The sequence below is a fragment of the Physella acuta genome, unplaced genomic scaffold (genome assembly GCF_028476545.2).
Source record: "Physella acuta isolate Inbredline_101_S28 unplaced genomic scaffold, ASM2847654v3 ptg000592l, whole genome shotgun sequence".
Classification (NCBI taxonomy): domain Eukaryota; kingdom Metazoa; phylum Mollusca; class Gastropoda; family Physidae; genus Physella; species Physella acuta.
Window position 1 is genome coordinate 1,597,503 of NW_026732111.1, and position 16,103 is coordinate 1,613,605.

At 32.0% G+C, this 16,103-nt stretch overlaps 4 protein-coding genes across 6 annotated transcripts in view; 2 read left to right on the forward strand and 2 right to left on the reverse strand.

Annotated features, from left to right (window-relative positions):
- Positions 1-241: 241 nt before the first annotated feature.
- The window catches only part of LOC131947380 (early endosome antigen 1), a 222,188-nt gene continuing 206,326 nt past the window's right edge, over positions 242-16,103 (reverse strand). For 2 of the 3 annotated variants that reach the window (XM_059308584.1, XM_059308583.1), the window contains exons 5-8: positions 5,629-5,683; positions 3,681-3,784; positions 1,343-1,397; positions 243-1,254 (exon numbers count right to left, since the gene is read on the reverse strand). In XM_059308584.1, coding sequence (XP_059164567.1) covers positions 863-1,254; positions 1,343-1,397; positions 3,681-3,784; positions 5,629-5,683 — 606 coding nt within the window. In that variant the 3' untranslated portion in view covers positions 243-862. Of the gene's footprint in view, positions 1,255-1,342; positions 1,398-3,680; positions 3,785-5,628; positions 5,684-16,103 lie in introns of all 3 variants that reach the window. The other variant, XM_059308582.1, reaches the window with a different exon arrangement.
- Positions 6,599-11,889, reverse strand: LOC131947400 (uncharacterized). The gene is made up of 6 exons (XM_059308615.1): positions 11,750-11,889; positions 10,604-10,719; positions 10,196-10,300; positions 7,979-8,102; positions 7,542-7,649; positions 6,599-7,256 (listed from the first exon to the last, which is right to left on the reverse strand). Exons 3-6 carry the CDS (start codon positions 10,298-10,300, stop codon positions 6,976-6,978), a joined length of 618 nt encoding a protein of 205 aa, XP_059164598.1. The 5' UTR covers positions 10,604-10,719; positions 11,750-11,889; the 3' UTR covers positions 6,599-6,975.
- The window catches only part of LOC131947386 (uncharacterized), a 48,003-nt gene continuing 43,742 nt past the window's right edge, over positions 11,843-16,103 (forward strand). Inside the window, exon 1 of the mRNA XM_059308595.1 lies at positions 11,843-11,933. Coding sequence (XP_059164578.1) covers positions 11,859-11,933 — 75 coding nt within the window. The 5' untranslated portion in view covers positions 11,843-11,858. The remainder of the gene's footprint in view (positions 11,934-16,103) is intronic.
- Positions 15,345-16,003, forward strand: LOC131947401 (translationally-controlled tumor protein homolog). Its single transcript, XM_059308616.1, has one exon. The coding sequence runs from the start codon at positions 15,410-15,412 to the stop codon at positions 15,929-15,931; it is 522 nt and encodes a 173-aa protein (XP_059164599.1). The 5' UTR covers positions 15,345-15,409; the 3' UTR covers positions 15,932-16,003.

Below are 16,103 nucleotides of genomic sequence, written 5' to 3' on the forward strand. Positions count from 1 at the left end.
AACTTGTTTGACGAAACTTAGCCTAATTATTTTAGGGTATTACTCATGATTTGCAAGCTCATCTTAGAATTGTTTATAGGCCAAGGAAAAGAACCAAGTTAATATTTTTTTAAGCAGAAGTAACTTCTTTTATATTTACAATTTAATATTCTTTATAATTATTGAAAATTGTAGTAATGCAAAAAGGACAAACAAGCACACTCACGTACATACACACACACTCACATACTTTCATTTACAATTATATATTTAGAGATTTAATTTTTGATAATTATTTAATGTGTAAGTAAGAAATAAGACTAGTAAGTTTTATACACAAGAACACACGTCCTTTTTTAATACTACCTTTGTCTGTCCTCAACATACCGGCACCTATGTAAGAAAACATTTTCATATATGCAGACTTTATTTTTACATTTGTGTCAAAATACTTTGCTTAACACCTAAGCAAGGTTAGGCAGTATGCCTAGTATTACATAAACCTAACTCAGTTGACAAGACATAATAGTTTATGATGTATATGTTCATTTCACAATGTCATGCGAAGCATAGCTACTTTATATTGTATTAACATTAATTTATGTTATAACACTCAAACACAAACAATTTGTATGTTTAATTGTTGTATTTTAAAATGCAACCGAAAAAGAAGTAAAACCGTTTGCTTTAAAAAATATTGCAGTGTAGATTATAATTCAGTGTGTTCACATATTTCTCTATAATATGACTGCCAGAAAAAGCGAAACCTATATATTGAAACGATATGTACATATAATATAGGCACATTGGATAATCAAAAACAATCGAAAATATTCGGCGTGAATTAAATGATAAACTAATTATTTCATAAGCATGATTAAATTTATAATCTAAGTATAGTGAAACCACTTCCTCCTTGTAACTTAGCACCATCACCAGCTTTCTCCACTTTAAAATAAAGTTCTTCGCCTTTCATCATGTCAACAACAGTTGATCCAGCGGTAGATGTGTTAGCAGAGTTGACAAGAAAGCCCTTACAATATCTATCACCCTTGTACAAATCAATTTCAATCAGTTTCGCCTCACTTTCCTGCAGCGTTACAATCACAAGATATAAACCATCATCTGGGGCTACAAGTTTTCCTGTTGTTCTATTAAAATGGCTGCCGTAAGATTCCCACACGTTATAAAATGTTGAAAGAATTGATCCAGTAGTTACAGGTATGTTGTTAGCCAGGTGAATTTGACAGATGTTAGGCTGACATACACGGGTCTCTGTTGGAAAGTAAATGTCAGAGTTTAATCATGAACATTTGCACAAGTGTCTGTTCACAATTATGTTTATGTTTACTATTTAACATACCGATAGACTTAAAATCTTTCAACAGCTTTACAAGCTCGCTTTCTCGAGTTTCAACCTAAAATGTATGTAAAATTTACAAGTTATTGTATCAGAAATTGTGTTCGTACAAAAATTCACTCATGTAAAACATGAATGTCTTACATTCTTAAAATAGTTAACGCCTTATTTTTATTTAAATTGCATTCAAAACACAATTAAATTGGTCCAAATACTAGTTCACATTATTTTAACAAGGTTCAAAAAGATCATCAGTTGCCAAATAAAGAAAGGAATATGTCAATCATAACTGATAATAAACCGGGAGTGATCTCCCCTAAACTTTCTCGAATATCCTAATATATAAAAGACCGTGTGCGCACTTCTCTCTCTCTCTCTCTCTCTCTCTCTCTCTCTCTCTCTCTCTCTCTCTCTCTCTCTCTGTCTGCAAAATATTTTCGCCGGATATCACATCAGAATCTGCAGCGATATATGGAGAACTTGATACGGACTTTGGTTAAAAATAATATGGTAGATGTTTTAAATGTATAACCACCATTTTATTTAAAGAACGAAAATAAAAAATAAAGGCATAATCGAATGTAGAAAAACAGTTTTAGTTATGCAACAGGAAAAGCGTTTATAGTTGTGAAAAAGAACCCATGATACAATGACTTCACTAATGTTTATACATTAACTAATGACGTCATCTGCCGAGCTTAGAATAAAAAGAAATGAACTATTTCATTCAAATTTGATTTAGATATAGATCTACGTACGCTATGAAATGTATACAATACAATTTTTCCGACCTAAACTTATAAAATTTATTTTATCTTTTGGATTCTAGATCTAGAGAATCTAGATCTAGACTAGATCTAAATCTACGCAAAAACTAGACGTAGAAGCTAAGTCGCTAAGATCTAGATTGAGACTCGAATGATTATAGATACCGGTGTCCGATAATGGAATTTTCTTTAAAAAAGGGGTGTTGGGTTGTTAGTAGTATTGTAATCTCGACTAATTTTATGGTTAGAAATTAGGGTTAGGCGTATGGTAGGACCAGAGTTGGGGTTAGGGACAGAGTTAGCTTTGACATTAGCCAGCCATGTGTGTATTTAGTTAACTTCCAGTAACCTAACACCCCTTTTTTTTAAAGAAGATTCCATTATCTGACACCGGTGTAAATATATTTTATAGAAATATATTATACGGTGCCTAAATAGCTGATATGATAGTGTAATTAAAACACTCAGTAGGCGCGGGATCGAGACACACCAGGTCAAACTTTTTTTTTTAGTTTTTTTTTATATGTGAATCTTCCGATTTTAGACTATAAAGAGAGGAACTACTTCATTCAAATTTGATTTAGATCTAGATCTATAGATCTATTTATTGAGACGTACGCTATGAAATATATACAATTTTATCGGTAAAACTAATACAAATTACTTAAAACAACATACTGACCATTGAATAGCCAAATTTTTAAAGGAATAATTTAAGTCACTTAATCAGTGTGTGCATGTGTGATGTTAAATGTGTCGGATTTTTAGCTAATTAGTTATTTCTTTGCTTTGTCACTAATATCGTTCGGCATGTAGTAAAGCACATTGCGTTTTGACCAATAACTATTTCATAAATTATTTTTCTCAAACAAGTACAACATTTTAAAATATAATAATATAGGCTTATAATTCACGTGAAACGGGTACCGATGGCTAGTTCTTATATAAAACAACAAGGGATGGGAACTCGGGATATAGACATGATTTTTAATCCATTTTAAATACTTTTTAAAGTAGAATAAAATCTCATGAAAAAAGAATTGCACACCAAGTGAACGCCAAATGAAGATGTGCGCAATATTATAAGTATTTTATAAATTTACATGCGCTTTTTGAGAAATTGGAAATAGCGTAAATTACTACTTCAGGTAAACGGAAATAAGTCAAAATTTGATAGAAGGTAGAGAATTAGATTACTTACATGTTAAATTTTATTTATCTATCTGAAATAGTACTCAAGTTATAGGCTTTTGAAAAATTAAAGGTAAAAAAAGTATCACTTTCGATTATAGGAAATCGCTCAAAAGTTGATACGGATCTATGATTTTGATAAAATACTTATATATGAAATTTCATCAACTTAGCTGTAACGGTACTCAAATTATCGTGTTTACACACACACACACACATACACACACACACACACAGACATACGGACAAGATTGCAAAACTATGTTTTTCCGACTCAAGGAGGTGTAAAACGTCGAGATTAGCAAAAATCTCGATTTTTTTTGCACGATTACAATACTTTCTCTATAGCCTACTTCGTATATACGAGAAAGTAAAGAGGATACCTTTGTAGTTAAAGCTACTAAAAGGTCTGTAGTATGGGCCACATTTTTCTTCCCTTCATCTTGTAGAGTTAAAGTCACAGCAGAGTTGCTTTTGATGTCTTGTCCTGGGTTTTTAACATCCGTTATCATTGACATTAAAGAAAGGGATACACTCATATTTATACACTTATGTAGTATACAAGTCTCATTTTAAGTAATTAAGTAATCGTTGGATAAAACTTGATGGGAGTGGGGCGACAAAGAGAGTTAGAAAAAAGGGGAATATCATTCGATCGCCTAACGATTACGAACCTTTTTTTTTAATTTCTTGTATTAACCCTTAACAGATAAACTTACAAGATTGTATAATATGTTGAAACATACGTTTTGTTTGTGTGTTTGTTATGGGGTCGTCCATAAATGACGTCACCCCGGGAGGGGGGTCCGTAATTTTGTGACGGTGTGTGATGAGGGGGAGGAGGGGGGGGGGGGGGGGGTCACATGGTGCGACGTCACATTTTTGCATTTTAAAAAAGCAATAATAAAAAACGAATTTTAGATACTATTTCGCGTTTTAGAAAACTGTTTTAATAAATTGTAATAGGATTTGATTAAAATAATCTATTTTTACAGAGTTCAGGCAAGATTTTAGAAAAAAATATCGATGTTTTAAAAAAAATTCAACTGCAATTCTGAGGGGTGTTGTAGGCTGAGGTGTGACGTCACTGTAGGGGGTGTCTGGCTTTTTGTGACGACGTGTGACGGAGGGGAGGGGGGAGGTAAAAATCGTCCAAAAAATCGTGACGTCATTTACGAATGACCCATATGCCAATATTTGTGTTGTGTGTAACGATGTCTTTTTTCTATGTATGTGTGTCTTTGTGTGTGTCTGTGTGTACGTCTCTTTATTCCTGTTTTAATTTTTGTTCTCGTTCCCAGACACTTATTATGTTTTCACTCGACAATAGCCCTACTTAAAACGTTTTAAAACGCAGAAACCTCACCAGGAGTATTATCAACATCTTCCCAAAGTTTCATGGCGATCTGACGAAAAGTGTAGCAATGCATAAAAGACACACAAAAATCTGACGATATATTAGTAGCATTTCATGACTGATTTACCAATCGTATATTTTTAGACGTCTTACCTTGTTTGTTAAAACTGAGTTATTTAAGTGTAAACAATGCCTGCGCTTTCATCATATTTATCGAGACACGAGTTTACCTACACTATCGCCCAGCGTGCTGTATGAAAGCCTTGAGTGTACTTTAATCATTCACCGTAATATCACCTTTTATCACTGACCTCCTAAGTGTCGGGGACGTAGAGGGCGCTCACGAGAACACCTGATTACTCTACCGCAGGGGCGTTGCTTACGGCCCCTGGCTATTTAAAAATAACGTAGGCACCATGGTGCTAACATGATAACCCAGGGCGCCAAAATTAGCAGAAACCTTCTCCCATATCCCCCCCCCCCCACCTCCACAAAGATACATGGCGATCAGATGAACGTTGTCAAACCGCATTCGACTTTTATTTTTATATACCGTAAATAGAGAAAAATAAAACCGCGCGCTACCGGGGCGCCATTTCTGTAAATTTGAAAATTTATTTTCACAGTTGCCTCCCTCTCAACAACTTCCCAAAGTTTCATGTAGATTGGATGAAAGATGTTGTAATGCATAGAAGATAAACAGACGGACAAACACAGACATTCATTGCTTTATATATATATATATATATATATATATATATATATATATATATATATATATATATATATATATATATATATATAAATATATATATATATATATATATATATATATATATATATATATATATATATATAAAGCAATATATTCTCAACCAATTATACCATTTAAAAAATATAGGCCTATATCTCACGTTTAACGGGTACCAATGGCTTGTAATTATTGTAAAAGGAGTTTATCGTAACATACTTACTAATTGAATCTAGATCATTTGACAATTTCAAAATATCATTTTCCAGGGTTGCAAGCTAAAAATAAAAGATGGCATCAAGCCATTATACAAATTGTATCCTTTTTTTTTTACAATTTCTTCTTCTTCTTCTTCGTTCTTACTTTCTAGTGTTTGAAGGGATCAAGTCTTATCTGCCAGAGGGTTTGAACTCGAGACTTTTTTCGAATTTATCAACCATGAGCTTTTTGCCGACTCGACCACGCCTCCATCACAATTAAGGATACGTGTCAACTGGTTATGTGCCGTTGAGGCCATTGACTCCGGTTTCAGTCTGCTTTTCGTTTTGGATTTGCTTCCATAGCCTTTGTCCAACCAAGAACAAAATACAAGGAAGCAGTTGTTGGATTTTGGATTTGTCTCTCCAGCTAACGAGCCCTATCTGCCCGAGGGTTTGAACTCGAGTCATTTTGGTTTAGCAACCATGAGCTTTTTCTGACTCAACCACGCCGACCCCTTTTTCTTTACAATTGATTTTTTTACGAATTTACAACAGAAAAAAAAGAAACTTTTGAACCTACAAAAAGTGATTATATTTTTATTGTTCTATTGTTAATATATTTATATTAGTCTCAAGCAATACTTCTGTCACAAGTGCATGTCGTAGATACATGCGATTTGTAGACTCTCAATGTGAAAAATCGCATTAGATACTAAACACTTTACCTTTTGTTTGTTTATCTGTCTACTAGCCAGGTTTTGATTAAACTTTTGAATTAAACTTTCAAAGGGCATCAGTCTTTGTTGTAAGATCTTTGACGTGACACTGCTAGAAGTAGAATAATACAATCATGTTCACAAATAAAATGGAAACACAGTGCAAAAGAGCAAGTTTTTAGTTATTAAAATGTGTAGCTATTAACTAATATAAAACAAACAACTAAACCATTTAATAAAATATCATATGTGTTCAAAAAACTAAATAAGTACAAACCATTGACATTAACTTTTCTAATTTGGTTTCCGTATTTTTGTTTTTTTTTCCTTCTTCCCTCAAGTTGGATATAACATCAGAATGACTTTTTATTTCTTTTTGTAATATCTCTTTTTTATTTGTGTGAATTTCCAATTCTTGATTTATTTTGCTTAATATAATATCAAATTTATTCAACTCTGTATGCGTGATATCTAGTGCTTGTCTTGTGTTTGATTCTTTTTCTTTGAGGGTTTCAATTTCTTTATTTAACTTATTTATTCTGGTTTTGGTTTCTTTTATTTGCTCTCGAGTCTTTTCTTTATTGTCTGTTTCTTTCTGAGCCAATTCTTCAAGTTTTTTCGCCATAGTGTTATGTTCTAATATTAGTGTTTTCCTCATTGTTTTATTTCATTCAATTTTTTCATTTCTTCGTTCATCTCATCCCTTATAATTTGTTGTTCGTTAATTTGCTTTCTGAATTGCTTAGAATTATGCTTTTCCTTTAGAGCCAATTGTTTTATTTCTTCCTTCATATTATTTTGTTCTTTTGTATATGTGTCCCTCCATTGTTTTATTTCTGTCAATTCATCTACACTTTCTTTATTTCTACTTTGCGGTGAAGATAGCGTTGTTTCAAGACGTTCTACTCTCTGCTCCAGATTGTTACTTAAATCAGCTGCAACTTGTCAAAATTAGTTATGTTAGCATATTCTAGGTGAAGGCTAAATAATCAAAATAGGTCAAACTAAAGACAAAAGTAAAGTAGTTACTTTTAAACGTGGTACGGATTATGCTAATGCATGCAATGAAGAAGTGGTGAACTGATATATATATATATATATATATATATATATATATATATATATATATATATATATATATATATATATATATGGTACGTATTACAATTACGATTTACAATTATTTCGTTTTTTTTCGCTAAGTAAAGTTAAAGTTTTACCTGCCATAGAAAGTTCAAAATCATGTGCATCGTGTACAGAGTCAACACTTTTATTCTCTTGTGTTGTCTTATCTCCAGCAGCCATTGCTTGATACTTGGTGCAGGAAACTTTTAGACATGTGGAACAAATATGGTTTAAGGATTCGAAATATTAAAACGGCTTTTAAACCATGTGTTATCATTCCAATAAGAATATTTTGAATTTTAGAAAACAAACAATAGTTTTTACATATACCGATGTATATTACAATCCATAGGATGAAATTATTTTAAATGGACGACGTAGTCAATGAAGACAAAATGTATAATAATTAAAGTTTAGTGATGTATCGTTATCTTTACTGTATTTGTCAATTGTTTTTGATCGTTCTAAATTATTAATCAAATTTAGTAAATAAAAACAAAAAGTAATACACTATTACATATTATAATATTACCAGAAATCGTTTGCTTAAGTTCAAGTAGGGCAGTATTTACTGTTGTTACCATAGAAACCACTTCTTTAAAATCTATTTTCGCTTCTGATGGATTATCCAGCCATTCCAGTGTTGCTTGTTTTACCTAGACATGACATAACAGAGACGTGGATTGAAATATTTAAAGATTAATGTGCTATTTAATTTAAAGCAAAAAAAAATCTAAATTCAAAATATTCATCATTTTTGGATTGGGTGTTTAAAGTAATTCCACTACCATGTATACATCTATTTACAGAAGGAATGTGGATGGAAAATAAAATTTCATATCACCCATTAGCAAAAATATATGCATTAACTTTTAATACCGATTTATCGCTTATCATTTGTGCATAGGTACATTTATCCTACTGCTGCATCGTAATTTTTTTCACTTCGTGAATTCAGCCTAATTACATTGATTATTATTACTAAACAGGTGATTCTTTTTTGCTACAAAAATACTAATAGCTTTATTATTCACTCTTTTATGTATGTAAACAGTATAAATCACATATGATAATGATTTTTGAAGTTATCTGCTAATTACGGTTTGTCGCGTTTTCGCGACATCCGGCAATAAGACATAAAATGGAACTTGGGTGCCAAACAGGTATAACGAAACACGATGCATCGCCAAGCTGTCATTTATTCAAGTAAGATTATAAATAAGTTAAAGATATACAATATAGTCTTTGTCTATATATACATGTGCACTTTAGAAAGTTACGGTCCATGTGGTAGGTGAAGTAGAGTTCACATGTTTCATTGACATTCGCATATGGAGAGAAAACGATGCTGGGATAATGTGATCATGTTGCTGGGTACAATATAACGAATTTAGCTTTGAAATAATATTGTAAAATATTAGGAGAACATAAAAAACATACTAGACAACAGGAAGTGAGGTGGTGGACCACTATCCTGGATACCACCAAAGAAAGGTCTTTACAGTGACCTTGACAATAATAACACTGAACAAAGACTTACACCCCGTAATAAACACAGTAAGGTTGAATACTGACAAACATACCCTTTGCAGTGCTATTGAATACCCACATTAGTGGCATTGTACTGGCATTTAGTACCGACTGCAGTGGTATTGAGTACCCACATCTCCAGCACTGAGTACCAACATCAGTGACACTGAGCAACCACAGTTTGAGCACTAAGCACTCAACAGTGATACAGAGTACCCACTGCTAAGGCTGAGTACCCACATCAACGTTATCGATTACCAACAGCTCCAGCGCTGAGTACCCACAGCAGTGACAACAAGAACCAACTGCAGTAACACTGAGTGCCCACAGCTTCAACAGTGAGTACCCACAGCTTCAGCACTCAGTACACATGGCTTCAACACTCAGTACCCACTGTTTCAGCATTGAGTACACATACCAGTGGCAATATGTAGCTACAGCACTGTCATTGGTAATCAATAGCAGAATCAGTCGAGCTTAATAGCCGTAGCACGAATCGGAAACATAGGGTACCATCAACAATAGCAGTGAGTACCCACACCGGTGGCACTGAGTACCCACAGCAGTGACACTAAGTACCCACATCAGCTGCATTGAGCATGTACGAATATACAATTGCTGAACACTGTCAGAAATATGCGTCTTTATTAGTTGACCTTCAATAAGAGTTCACGAAAATGACGTAACCGGGGACAACTAAGGCTCTACACATTGAAGGAAGTCCTTTCATATGTAGTGTGTTACTGAAGTGTAGTAGAACTACGACAGCAAGGCTTCGAAATACCCATTCATAAGAGTTAGACAGTGAGCAGGTGCAGCAGAGTTATGTAACTCTATGCCTGAGCTAATAAAGTACATTTTGCAAGTGATTCTACATCTCCTTGCATGTCCGTATGTTTAGTTTGTTATATTCTATTGTTTGTGCGTGGATATTTAGAGAAACACGTGACAGTAAAAATAGTAAAAAAAAATACTGTTCGGTCCGTAAGTGCCCGATGTCGCGTTTTCGCGACATACTGTAATTTGCAGAAAAAATAAGTCCAAATTTAAAAACAACTATATACCTGAAATTCAGTGTCAGTTATGATGAGAGAAAATCAACACAAATAATAAATAGCTCTTAGTAACAGGCTTAGGCGTTTGTATTTTTTAAGTAGCTTAATAATGTTCTAGATAAGTTAATGTTTTGTGAATATATCGTACTATGAGATGTGCTTACCTGTTGATCGAAGTCACTTAAATTATTTTTCAACAAACTATTCATCTCGTCCAGATTTTTCAACAATTGAGCTAATTGCTCCTTTATAGGAATCGATGCGGCCATCTGTGTGAAAATATAAACTAATTTAATGTAATTGTTTCCTTTAAATATACTCTTTATAAATACATCAGCTATTAATTATCAATATTTGTGACCCTATAATCTCATTAAAATGTACATAGACAATGTGTAGACTATAGTGTAGGCAAAAAAATAAAAATAACATAACACATTTCTACAAACTTGTGAACAACATTTTTCCTTTTTGTGTGTAACTAGGTTGGTGTTCAAAGTACGGATCTAATTTTAATGTTTGTGTGCAGGGTAGTGCATAAATACAAAAGTATATAATTAAAAGTTTCTTACCTCATTGTATTTTCGATAGAGTATCTCAATGTAAACTGCGACGTAGAAAATGGTGTAATTAAAATGATCTTTTAATTTTTAGTTTTAGAATATCTGATCAAATGTCTCAATGTAAACTGTAACATGCAAAATAATATAATTAAACGTAGGTTTTCTTAAGTCAGTGAATTTATAATGGAATATCTCAATGTAATAAATCATACATAAACTTCGACAGTCAATGTCTTATTTAACTTATTAACATAATTCCTCTGTTTTGTATGCTCTGTATTCCTAGGTGTAGAAAGTGTTTTCTTTTGAAATAAACGACTCAACCTAGCATCCACCTTAACTATCCCTAATGTATGATACGCTTTTAGACTGTTCATAATAAAACATCAACTGTTGGGGTTCACAATAAAACATCGACTGTTGGGGTTCATAATAGCACATCAACTATTGGAGTTTACGATAAAACATCGACCCGGGGACTAATTGTTGATTTGTACCGTCTTAAAATATGACAAGACCAACAAACTTAATGCTTTTAGCTGGTAGTTGGAAAATTGATTGTTTTCATGGCACTCATAGAGAGAAAATACGAAAGATAGTTGATACAGTTTAAACAAATAAACAAAGATTTAAAAACGTAACAACAAGCTTTTAAATATATTGTAAATAAGAAAATAATGTATTCAATAAAGGTAAAAGCAATAGGCATGTATGCCTTTTTTCACATTGGCCGTTTAAAAAAAATAATAATTAATTTGCTTTCTATAATAAAATTTGTTCTCACTAACTAAAAGATATATAAAATATCATTGTTTATGTCTGTGTCAGTCTTTAGTATTCCTTATTTTACTAACAATTAAGTGAAGAAATTGCTTTTTAATTTGTTTTGTACTCCCCTATTATACTATTTAAAGCGGAGTGATAAGTTATGTAAATGATTAGAAGGTTTGCCAAACTTTCACACAAAAACTAATCTAGATTATTCTCTAAGCGACAGTGTGTGCTACATAATGTAGAACAACCACTGCTGTAGTAGATATGTTTAAAAAAGGTGTAAAATATATTTGTTGTTTTTTTCGGAATACGCCCCCCCCCCCCACCCCTCTACACCCGTATTGCGGTATGACAGTTAAGCCCCTGTATATTGTGAATTACCTTAAAGTGTTTGGGTCAGGCGAATGTGAAAGCGACTGTTCTGTCCCTTGGAACGTGACGTCAACTCTTTAGTTAATACCGGGATTTCCCGTTCAGTTATTTCGGTTTCATGAGCAGCGTAGCAGTTTGTAGAAGGATTTTAGATCTAGATCTAGCTGTAAAATTTCCTGCAGTTATCCTTGAAGTAAGTGTAAAAATATAATTTACATACCATTAAAAAATATGTATACATTACTGATAACCATAAAGGTACAAAGTATGTAGAAAAGTGTATGTTTTATTTATTAAAAATATAATACTACTAGTCTAATACATTTTTTATGAAGCGTAATATTTTTTAAAAATAATTTTAAAATGTACTTGAATTTCTCTTTCTTTCAATAGTTGTGAAAGCATTAAGATGGCACCTACTACAGATAAATATATAATAAGATAGTGTGTTTAATTTTTGTGCGTGTTACCTTAATTAAATGTTTTAGTTGAAGACAAGACAGCAGATCTAGTACGTGTCTTGTGTTGTCGCCATCTTTATAACCTGAAGGAAGGTATTTTTATAATAGCGGATTTTCCCGTTAATAACTTTCAGTTTCACCTTTCTACCTTTTATAATTGTAGGTTTGTGTAAAAAATATGTAAATACTGTCGTGTAATAAGTAATGTATAAAGTAACATATATATATATATATACATATATATATATATATATAATAGAAATATTTTCATAGAATAACACTTTTAAACGCTGTAATAGGTAATTATTTAATAAAAATAATTAAAAGCGTGTCGTAGACAGGGTAATGACTGTCTTAAAATTTAAGGCAATTTTGTAAAACTATCGATGTGATTTGTTGCCATTTTATTTATCGCATGGTTTGTATTTTCAGTTCAGTTTAAGTCAATTAGACAACATTTGACAAGTTTCGATACGTAGTATGTATTTTATGTTTTCAAACACAAGCAGTAGCCAACTGAGGTATTAGTTTACATTGTTAACACGTCTAAAATATCCTCACTTGAAGTATCTACATCGACAACAGTCGTATCTGCTTACAAATACTCGCGAACAAAATTCTTGACAACGCCCCTACCCTCAAATATAGTATTCACAACGAAAAGTATCCCTAAAATCTTAAAAATAACCAAAGTACGTTACATTTTGTTTTACCTTCTATATAAATGTGTATTTAAATCTTTATATTTAGTTATAAACTGCAAACAAAATCATTTCTACATAAATCGTGCACCTCTCGAGTCACACCTTGATAATTTTTTGCTGTGTTGCAGCCGTCATACGGTAGGTGGAGGGGGTAGAAGGGTGTACATAAATATTTGCACAGGTGCTAGTGCACGTGTCTTCAGATCTACAGATATTTGCACTTGTCTCTCTGCATCAACGACCGTTAAACGATTATACATCATGCTATTCTTATTTTACCTGTTTAATTATGTTCAATGAAATATAAATTCTTGCAACAAGTCCGTCCAAAGCAAAAGAGACTAAGGATTGGCATTAAACTAAAAGTCTCTGTCCCCTGTTATCTATCACATTGACTTATGAGACTAGCAAAACAATGTAATATGTGAATATTCTATTTTTAAACCAGATGCCTACACGAATTCAGGTCAAGGTTGTTACAGAACAGATAAAATATTTGGAAGAAAAGATACAAGTTCTGGAACCTACCATTGAACTTATGAAAAATGTAAGATAAAAATATTTTAAATCACTTGGTAATTTTATAACGCTCTTCTGTTATAACACAATTTTTTTTAAAATTTCTCTGAACACATTTTCCAAAAGTAAAATAAAGCTAATTATACATATACATACATATATATATATATATATATATATATATATATATATATATATATATATATATATATATATATATATATATATATATATATATATATATATATTTATATTTATATTTATATATATATATAAAGAGAAATTTAAACTTAATATACTTATTAATATTTGAAAACCAACAAAGTAACATTTAGACGGTAGAAAGTGTTTTACGTTTAACATTTTCTCATAAAACAGCCCTACAAAACGTGGCCAGTTAAAATAATGTTTTTGTTTGTGATCACCAGGTTGTTACAAAAAGTAAGGCGTGGCTTGAAGAAAAAACTGACCAATCATCTGTCAGCTACATCGAGCTATCACAAGAACTGGACACAGCAGCCACGGCCTTGTTGGATGTGACGTCACATATTTTAGGTCAGTTTTTTAATTCACTTTATAATTTAAAATATCTAAGCCTGCTGTCATGTAGCCTAAACGTTTTGTTTGAGAAAAATGCAAAGAATCTTACAATTTACCTTACAGAAATGGGACATACTATTGTTAAGGTATTTATTTTCACTCTGGATCCACTATTACACTACGTTTTATTTTCTTAGTGATTGACATATAGGAACAAACTAACACATAATTAACATTTATAATTTTTTATTTACTCATAAAGAGAGTTAGATAGCAATAACTTAATAGAATGTTATATGATTTTTCTTTAAACGCTTTGGTTACAAATCAATGTTACACTTTCAATTTATAAATTGGATATTCACTTCTTAGTTCAATTGAAAATAAATTATTTTGTAAATCAATTTAAAATAAATTAGTATGTAAATATGTAGACCTGGAAAATTTAACAGAAGGAAAAGATTAGATGTTTAAGCGAATTATAATTTCAATAAAATTTGGTTTCCTAAATTTGAAAAAAAAATATTGTAAAAATTAAAACACTTTGCAACATACTAGAAATATTCTATATACAATTAAACATTATCCCTTAAGTTAAACTGTAACTAAAATAAAATTCTAAACTCTAATCCACCAGATGAAGACAACAAGGATGTCAACAAACCAACGCCATCTTTACCACAGCCTGACACACAGACAACAGCAACATTTCTAACAGGAGAATCAACAAGACAACTCAAGACACAAGTTCAACATACAGCGGGTATGTCTTAGTTTTGTTTGATATAACAAGTTAAACAGCAGCATACTATATTGTATGAAATGTTAAAACTTGAACATTTTGTTTTATTTTAATTTTTAAAATATTTTATATTAATGTTTCTACGTTTAAGGCTGTTTTGAGAACCTATTTATCAAGGTTCCAGACATTTTAAATTAAAAACTTATATTTGTGACTATTCTCAGTTGAAGAACATCCTGACCTAGAGCGTAGACTCGCCTATATTGAAACAACACTATCTTCACTACAGGACACACAACACAAGTCTACAGATGACATATCAGAAATAAAACAATGGAGAGACAACTTTGTAACAGAACAGAGTGACATGGGGGTAAACATTGAACTACTGACTAAAAAACAAAAACAGAATTTTAAAAATTTTAGAAAACAAATGAGTGAACAAGATAACAAAGTAAAGGAGCTGAACAAAGAAATTGAAAGTTTAAAAGAAAAAGAAACCAAGTCAAACAAAACACTAGAGAAACTGTCTCTAGATATGAAAGAATATGAAAACAAATTACATAAAATAAACATAGAGATGCAAGCTAATACAGATGTAAGAGACGGTATGAGAGAAGACATTACATTAGCTCATCTCCTAAAGAGTACGTGCATTAGTAGACTTTTTAGTCTTGAAACAAATCCATTACCATCATCCAAAATGAGAGTTTACAAGTGTATCGTTACTGGAGATGAACTTTTCACAGATACTTACCCAATAGAACTAAAGGATGGCCTGTACAAAATTAAAGGAAAATATGTCACTCGTTCAGACAAGGTTGATGATTCTTTACTTGGTGCTAATCCCAGTGCTGAAGAGCAAGAGGAAGGTGCAGATGAAAACTCCACATCTGGCATTGATGTTGTGCTAGATAACAGGCTTATGCCTACTGCTTTTGGGTCAAAGAAAGAATTCCAAGCATATTTTAAGGATTTTGTCAAACGTATAGAAGAGAACAAGAAGGAGAATGATGCTAAATTTGATGTTGACGCATGGCGGAAAGAGATTCAAAACACATTCAAGATAGTTTGTGCAAATTTCGACTACGAGTTTTACACAGGATCTTCTAGTAATCCTGATGGAAGCATTGCCTTAGTCAGATGGGAAGCCCCAGCTGGTGAAACAGATGAAATACCCTTTGTGTATTTCTTTGCTGATGGTGTTAAAGAAGAGAAAGTTTAACAGTAGTCAACCAAGAGCATGCTCATGATGGCCACAAACAGCTGATAAACAAATTTTTACAATGAAAACGAATTTTGGGATCTATTTTTGTGGTCACAGACTGACAGTATACAAAATATTTAGGCATGAACTACTATATATATTTGTACAGGATATTTATTGTGGTCAGTTT

What these genes read in the sequence shown, in the direction of transcription:
- LOC131947400 (XM_059308615.1), bottom strand. Translation starts at nt 10,300, where the DNA reads ATGGCCGCATCGATTCCTATAAAGGAGCAATTAGCTCAATTGTTGAAA. An exon ending in ACTTAAGCAAACGATTTCTG is followed by an intron (nt 7,650 to 7,978) that starts GTAATATTATAA and finishes CATGTCTAAAAG; the next exon opens with TTTCCTGCACCAAGTATCAA. An exon ending in TTTTGAACTTTCTATGGCAG is followed by an intron (nt 7,257 to 7,541) that starts GTAAAACTTTAA and finishes GACAAGTTGCAG; the next exon opens with CTGATTTAAGTAACAATCTG.
- LOC131947401 (XM_059308616.1), top strand. Translation starts at nt 15,410, where the DNA reads ATGAGAGTTTACAAGTGTATCGTTACTGGAGATGAACTTTTCACAGAT.